The sequence below is a fragment of the Lampetra fluviatilis genome, chromosome 51 (assembly GCF_964198595.1).
Source record: "Lampetra fluviatilis chromosome 51, kcLamFluv1.1, whole genome shotgun sequence".
NCBI classification, from domain to species: Eukaryota; Metazoa; Chordata; class Hyperoartia; order Petromyzontiformes; family Petromyzontidae; genus Lampetra; species Lampetra fluviatilis.
The window spans coordinates 7,513,262-7,522,209 of NC_136325.1; the positions used below are offsets into that span (position 1 = coordinate 7,513,262).

The following is an 8,948-nucleotide window of genomic DNA, read 5'->3' on the forward strand; positions in this document are numbered from 1 at the left end:
AACAACATGGCGTCATCTACACTAACTACTGATAAACAGCATGGCGTCATCTACACTAACTACTGATAAACAACATGGCGTCATCTGTACTAACTAGTGATAAACAACATGGCGTCATCTACACTAACTACTGATAAACAACATGGCGTCATCTACACTAACTACTGATAAACAGCATGGCGTCATCTACACTAACTACTGATAAACAGCATGGCGTCATCTGCACTAACTACCGATAAAAACATGGCGTCATCTGTACTAACTAGTGATAAACAACATGGCGTCATTTGTACTAACTACTGATGAACAACATGACGTCATCTACACTAACTACTGATAAACAACATGACGTCATCAGCACTAACTACTGATAAACAACATGGCGTCATCAGCACTAACTACTGATAAACAACATGGCGTCATCAGCACTAACTAGTGATAAACAACATGGCGTCATCTACACTAACTACTGATAAACAACATGGCGTCATCTGTACTAACTAGTGATAAACAACATGGCGTCATCAGCACTAACTACTGATAAACAACATGGCGTCATCAGCACTAACTACTGATAAACAACATGACGTCATCAGCACTAACTACTGATAAACAACATGGCGTCATCAGCACTAACTACTGATAAACGGCAGGGCGCTGCTATTGGCTCTGCCGGGCAGGGTGCTCTCCACGGTGCTGAAACAGTTGACGCTTTCCGCTGGGGCGATGCGCTGCTGCTGCTGCTTGTCGCTTTCCGCCACGCAGCAGCAGCTGCTGCTACTGCTGCAGCTGCAGCAGCAGCAGCTGCAGCAGGGCAGGGCGCTCCTCCCGGCACCTGCAGCAGCAGCACCGCCGCATTGCTGCCGGGAGCCGCTGCCGTCCGTTGCGCTGGAAGGCAGAGCACTGTCCGTGTTGCTGCCATCCCCCGGTTTGCTCTGCGTCACCCCGCATCGCCTCCACCTCGTCCTCCCCCTCATCCTCCTCATCGTCCTCCTCCTCTCGCTCCTCTCGCTCCTCGTCTGCCCGCTGTCCACCGAGGTACCGGCTCGCCGCGGTCGCTCACCGCCGCCTCCCGCGGCGAGGCCGCCGACGCCGCCGCCGCCGTCGGCCACGTTCATCCCGCATAGCGCCCGGACGATCTCGCGGCGAATGCTGCGGTGCATGTAGCCGTAGATGTAGGGGTGGACGCAGCACTGCGAGAAGAACAGGAGCGCGGCGCACGCTCGCACCCAGCACGGAGCGCGCGTGGCCGCGGCGCCGAGCGCGCTGTAGGGCGCCGTGCAGAGCACGTTGGAGGCCAGGATGAGGAAGACGACACGGGCAGCTTTCCAGTGCTGCCGATAACGACGACGCTCCTTGGCCTGGCCCTGAACAGCTCCTCCTTCCCCTCCTCCTCCTCCATCTCCACTACCACCTCCTCCTCCTCCTCCTCCTCCTCCATCTCCACCAACTGCTGCTTCCCCTTCTCCTCCTCCTCCTACTCCTCCTGCCGCATCCACGCCGCCCGCGTCGCCGCTCCACACCCGTCGCAGCGGACGCACCAGCAAGTTCTGCCTCCGTGCCGCGCGGAACACCATCACGTAGCAGCAGAGCATCACGCACACGGGCAGCCAGAAGGTGGCCACGCTCACGTAGGCCGCGTACGAGGCGTGCGCGCTCCAGAGGGGGGCGCACAGCCCCGTGGCCGGGTCGTGGCCGGCCGCCCCCCAGCCGAGCAGGGGCGGGCCGCCTTGCAAGGCTCCGATAGCCCAGGTGCAGGCGATGAGGTTGGCGGCACGGCGGGGCGTCATCTTGGTCGGGTAGGAGAGTGGGTGGATGATGGCGAGGTAGCGGTCGACGGAGACCACCGCGATCGTGTTGACGCCGGCGAATGCGAACAGGTGGCTCAACGCCACGGCCACGTGGCAGTAGGAGGCTGCGGGGCGCGACGCGCTGAGCAGCGGCGCGAGGGAGAGGGGCATTGCCACCGTCGTCTGCAGGAGGTCGGCCACGATGAGGTTGAAGACGAACCGGTTGGCGATGTGGAAGAGGAGGCCCGGCCGCCGGTAGAAGACGCCGATGAGGAGGAGGTTCGCGAACAGCGAGGTGGACATCGCGGCCACGAGCGACACGCCGAGGAGGAGGAGATGGTGGAGGTGCGGGAGGTGGGGGGGCAGAAGCAGCAGCGGTTCTTCGATGAGTGGTACCTTCTCGCCGCCCACGCCGCTATCATCGCCGGCTGCTGCTGCTGCGGTTGTGTTGCTGTAGATGAGAAGAGTGAATGCCGCTGCTGATGATGATGGCGATGATGATGATGATGGTGATGCTGGTGATGATGATGTTGTCGCGTCAGTGACCGCAATAGCAAGAGCGGCAATCATGACCACGCCAGGGTGGGGGGTGTGGGGTTCGATAATCGGGGGAGGCGCGGGGTGGATGGTGCCTGTGCTGCTTCGCTCTCTCCCATCAACCACCACCACAACCACCACCACCACCACCACCCGTGGTGTCCACTCGTGCCACTGCCGTCGTCACCACCACCGCCACTCGGAGCTCACGGCGGCGGCGGAGAGAAGATGCCGCGGTGGGGACGACACGAGGAGGAGGAGGAGGAGGTGGCGACGAGCGGAGAAACGCGGGGCATCACCATCACCACCATCATCATCACCACCATCATCACCATCATCACCATCACCATCGTCTCCGCCATCGTGGTCATCGTCGCCACCGTCACCTTCATCCCTGACGGACGCTCGCTCCGTATCCCTCCGCCGACTGACGTCACGAGGGGTGGCTCCCTGTGTGTGTGTGTGGGTGTGTGTGTGTGTGCGTGCGTGTGTGCGTGCGTGCGTGTGTGTGTGTGTGGGTGCGTGTGTGTGTGCGTGTGTGTGTGTGTGTGCGTGCGTGTGTGTGCTTGTGTGTGCGTTTGTGGGTGCGTGTGCGCGTGTGCGTGTGTGTGTGTGCATGTGTGTGTGTGTGTGCGTGCGGGTGTGTGCGTGTGTGTGTGCGTGTATGTGCGTGTGTGTGGGTGCGTGTGTGCGTGTGTGTATGTGTGCGCGTGCGTGCGTGTGTGTGTGTACGCGTGTGTGTGTGTACGCGTGTGTGTGTGTACACGTGTGTGTATGCGTGTATGTGTGTGTACACGTGTGTGTGTACACGTGTGTGTGTGTACACGTGAGTGTGTGTGTACACGTGTGTGTGTACGCGTGAGTGTGTGTGTACACGTGTGTGTGTACACGTGAGTGTGTGTGTACACGTGTGTGTGTACGCGCGCCGCGCTGCGAACCCTGCAACCCGAGTTCGATTCCCACTCACGGCCACCTCCAACACCGGTGACGATTATCTGAACCGGGTCCTGGGCCCTCCCCTAGGTCGACTCAGCCTGAAATGAGGGAGACAAAGGCGGCCGGCTGTGGTGCTCGCCTTCATGCCATAAGAAATAAGAAGTGGCGTTGTTGTTGTGGTGGTGGTGGTTGTTGTTGTGGTTGGCTGTGAGACTAACCACTACACTACCGCTCCCCACTCACAGTCACTCACACTCACTCTCTCACACTCACTCTCTCATACACACTCACTCACACTCACTCACTCACACACACTCACTCACACTCACTCTCTCACACTCACTCACACTTACTCACACACACTCACTCACACTCACTCACTCACACTCACTCACACACACTCACTCACACTCACTCTCTCACACTCACTCACACTTACTCACACACACTCACACTCACTCACTCACAGTCACTCTCTCGCTCATAATCAATTAGACTCTCACCCACTCTCTCATGCACACTCAATTAGTGGCCGTCCATAAATGACGTCACGCACCTAGGGGGGGGGGGTAGACATTTGTGCGGATGTGTGACGAGGGGGGGGGGGTGAGAAATGCGACATCACGTAAAAATGCGCAATTTTAAATAAATATAGACAACACGTTCTACTTAATTAAATAGACGTTTTAATCAATGTGACGTAATTTATGGACGGCCCCTTAGACTCTCACTCACTCTCTCACTCAATTAGACCCTCACTCACACTCTCACTCACACTCTCACTCACACTGTCATTCACACTCTCATTAACACTCAACTAGACTCGCACTCACACTCTCACTCACACTCTCATTAACACTCAACTAGACTCGCACTCACACTCTCACTCACACTCTCGCTCACACTCAATTAGAACCTCACTCACACTCTCACTCACACTCTCACTCTCACTCACACTCTCACTCACACTCAATTAGAAACTCACTCACACTCTCACTCACACTCTCACTCAATTAGACTCTCACTCACACTCTCACTATCTATCTCATCCACACTCAATTAGACTCTCGCTCACATTCAATTAGACCCTCACTCTCTCGCTCACATTCAATTAGACTCTCACTCACACTCTCACTCACACTCACATTAACACTTAACTAGACCCTCACTCACTATCTCACTCACACTCCCATTAACACTCAACTAGATTCTCACTCACTATCTCACTCACACTCACATTAACACTCAACTAGATTCTCACTCACTATCTCACTCACACTCACATTAACACTTAACTAGACCCTCACTCACTATCTCACTCACACTCCCATTAACACTCAACTAGACTCTCACTCACTATCTCACTCACTATCTCACTCACACTCACATTAACACTCAACTAGACCCTCACTCACTATCTCACTCACTATCTCACTCACACTCACATTAACACTCAACTAGACCCTCACTCACTCTCTCACTCACACTCCCATCAACACTCAACTAGACTCTCACTCACACTCTCACTCACACTCACTCACACTCTCACTCTCACATTAACACTCACTCACACTCTCACTCACACTCTCATTAACACTCAACTAGACCCTCACTCACTCTCTCACTCACACTCCCATCAACACTCAACTAGATTCTCACTCACTATCTCACTCACACTCCCATTAACACTCAACTAGACCCTCACTCACTCTCTCACTCACACTCCCATCAACACTCAACTAGATTCTCACTCACTATCTCACTCACACTCCCATTAACACTCAACTAGACCCTCACTCACTCTCTCACTCACACTCCCATCAACACTCAACTAGACTCTCACTCACACTCTCACTCACACTCCCATCAACACTCAACTAGACTCTCACTCACACTCTCTTTAACACTCACTCACACTCTCACTCACACTCCCATTAACACTCAACTAGACCCTCACTCACTCTCTCACTCACACTCCCATCAACACTCAACTAGATTCTCACTCACACTCTCACTCACTCTCCCATCAACACTCAACTAGACTCTCACTCACTCTCTCACTCACACTCCCATTAACACTCAACTAGACTCTCACTCACTCTCTCATTAACACTCACTCACACTCTCACTCACACTCTCATTAACACTCAATTAGACCCTCACTCACTCTCTCACTCACACTCCCATCAACACTCAACTAGACTCGCACTCACACTCTCACTCACACTCCCATCAACACTCAACTAGACTCTCACTCACACTCTCACTCACACTCCCATTAACACTCAATTAGACTCTCACTCACTATCTCACTCACACTCCCATTAACACTCAATTAGACCCTCACTCACTCTCTCACTCACACTCCCATCAACACTCAACTAGACTCTCACTCACACTCTCATTAACACTCACTCACACTCTCACTCACACTCCCATCAACACTCAACTAGACTCTCACTCACTCTCTCACTCACACTCCCATTAACACTCAATTAGACCCTCGTTCTCTCGCTCACACTCAACTAGACTCGCACTCACACTCTCACTCACACTCTCATTAACACTCAACTAGACTCTCACTCACTCTCTCACTCACACTCCCATCAACACTCAACTAGACTCTCACTCACACTCTCATTAACACTCACTCACACTCTCACTCACACTCTCATTAACACTCAACTAGACTCTCACTCACACTCTCACTCACACTCTCATCAACACTCAATTAGAACCTCACTCACACTCTCACTCACACTCCCATTAACACTCAATTAGACTCTCACTCACTATCTCACTCACACTCCCATTAACACTCAATTAGACCCTCACTCACTCTCTCACTCACACTCCCATCAACACTCAACTAGACTCTCACTCACACTCTCATTAACACTCACTCACACTCTCACTCACACTCCCATCAACACTCAACTAGACTCTCACTCACTCTCTCACTCACACTCCCATTAACACTCAATTAGACCCTCGTTCTCTCGCTCACACTCAACTAGACTCGCACTCACACTCTCACTCACACTCTCATTAACACTCAACTAGACTCTCACTCACTCTCTCACTCACACTCCCATCAACACTCAACTAGACTCTCACTCACACTCTCATTAACACTCACTCACACTCTCACTCACACTCTCATTAACACTCAACTAGACCCTCACTCACTATCTCACTCACACTCCCATTAACACTCAACTAGATTCTCACTCACTATCTCACTCACACTCCCATTAACACTCAACTAGATTCTCACTCACTATCTCACTCACACTCCCATTAACACTCAACTAGACCCTCACTCACTATCTCACTCACACTCCCATCAACACTCAACTAGACCCTCACTCACTATCTCACTCACACTCCCATCAACACTCAATTAGACCCTCGTTCTCTCGCTCACACTCAACTAGACTCTCACTCACTCACTCACACTCTCACTCACTCACTCACTGGGTTCATAGCGCAGTACGCTCACCACTGCGCCACCGCTCGCTCGCGTGGCTATCAACCCTGGGTGTGAGACCGGCATCACGGCTGGTGATGCTGGGGGGGGGGGTGTGGGAATGCCCAGGACCAGCGTCTCGTGCTGGTGTTGATCGCCCCCTTGCGTAGGGTGACCGCACCTCCAGTTAGTGGCACATTCCAATGGTGCTCAATCTCGAAGGTCGAGAGTGATGATGTAGAAGGGATAGAGAGCTGAGTGACTGATGAACAACTCTAGTGATGTTCTAGAAGGGTTAGAGAGCTGAGTGACTGATGAACAACTCTAGTGATGTTGTATATGGTCTAGAGAGCTGAGTTACTGATGTACAACTCTAGTGATGTTGTAGATGGGCTAGAGAGCTGAGTTACTGATGTACAACTCTAGTGATGTTGTAGATGGTCTAGAGAGCTGAGTTACTGATGTACAACTCTAGTGATGTTCTAGAAGGGCTAGAGAGCTGAGTTACTGATGTACAACTCTAGTGATGCTCTAGAAGGGCTAGAGAGCTGAGTGACTGATGTACAACTCTAGTGATGCTCTAGAAGGGATAGTGATGCTCTAGAAGGGAATAAAGAATCGCATGCCTCTCGGGAGCCAAATGTTGCCGACCTCTGCTCATAGTAAAGTAGACTTTAATGGTAAACTAAACTCCCATGGTGAACTGGATTCCCATGGTAAACTGGGCTCCTTCCATGGTGAACTGAACTCCCGTGTTGAATTTGACTTCTTTCATGGTCAACTGGACTCCCATGGTAAACTGTACTCACATGATGAACTGGACTTCCATTGTAAACTGGACTCCCATAGTAATCTGGACTTCTCACATAGTCAACTGGACTCCCATGGTAAACTGGACTTCTCCCATGGTGAACTGGACTACCATAGACCCAGGTCATGCCTGTGACTGAGACTCCTCTCTGTCTCTCTGTCTCTCTCGTATATGGGGTGGTGCCTTACCTGGCTAACAAGCGCCATGACCTCGCCATCTTCGCCTGAGCTCAGGCGAAGATGGCGGTGTACAAAACGAGGAAAAAGATGCTGCAAGGTGACACTGACGGCTGCTCTGTGGAGCTTCCAGTGTTCAGGGGCCTGCTCCGGCTGGAGCACGCCATGTACCACACACGTGTCGGTGATGTGCAGCGCGTCTTCTTCGAACGCTGGGGAGCCGGACAAGCCCCTCTCTGTACCAGCGTGGACGGCACCCTCGTGGTGTTCACCTTCTGAAGCGCTCGCTCGTCACCGTGGCGTGCGCGATGACCACCACCACCACCACGTGGCTTTTCTTTCGTGTTGTGCGCGGTGCTTTTAGCGCCACAGCGCGTGGATTTGTAGCGTTTCTTTTCATTTGTTTGCTGGTGACTTTGTGTTTTGCACATCGGAATCTCCTCCAGTGCTGTTGCTGCTGGCGGCAATAAAAGTTGTTTAAAAGTCAAAAGTCTTGTGTCTCTCCTGGCCCTTCTCTTGTCCCCACCCCTCGTCACGGAACCATCGCCCAGTCCACCAGATGGCGCTGCGTGTCCGTCCGCCAACTGAACGTAACAGCCACCATTCGCGTCTCCTCCGCGTCTCTCTGTGGGTCTCTCTGTGTGTCTCTCGTTCTGTGTGTCTCTCTGTGTGCCTCTCTCTCTCTGTTTCTCTCCGTCTCTTTCTGTGTCTCTGTCCGTGTGTGTCACTCTCTGTGTGTCACTCTCTGTGTCTCTGTGTGTGTGTGTGGCTCTGTGTGTGTCTCTCCCTCTGTGTCTCTCTCTCTGTCTGTGTGTCTCTCTCTGTCTCTTTCTGTCTCTCTCTCTCTGTCTGTGTGTCTCTGTCTGTCTCTCTCTCTGTCTGTGTGTCACTCTCTGTGTGTCTCTCTCTGTCTGTGTGTGTGTCACTCTCTATGTGCCATTCTCTGTGTCTCTCTATCTGTATGTCTCTCTCTGAGTCTTTGTGTGTATGTGTGTGTCACTCTCTGTGTCTATCTATTTCTGTCTCTGTGCCTGCGTTATCTGTCCCTGTTTCTGTGTGCGTGTCTCTGTCTCTCTCAGCCTCAAAGGACTTACCTGGTGCGGTGTGTAATAAACATCGCCACTGGGGAGACAAAGGCGGTCGGGCGTGGTTCTGGCCACCCACCCCCCTCGTGTGCCGTGCCGGCCTTCATAGGTGCGACTCGCTCACAACACTTGCCCCAACAGTCT

The 8,948-nt window shown here is 52.7% G+C and overlaps 1 protein-coding gene across 1 annotated transcript; it reads right to left on the bottom strand.

The window, feature by feature from the left end:
- Nucleotides 1-557: 557 nt before the first annotated feature.
- Nucleotides 558-2,764, bottom strand: LOC144948796 (putative G-protein coupled receptor 101). Its single transcript, XM_078878446.1, has one exon. It carries the CDS (start codon nt 2,358-2,360, stop codon nt 633-635), a length of 1,728 nt encoding a protein of 575 aa, XP_078734572.1. The 5' UTR covers nt 2,361-2,764; the 3' UTR covers nt 558-632.
- Between the last annotated feature and the right edge of the window lie 6,184 nt (nt 2,765-8,948).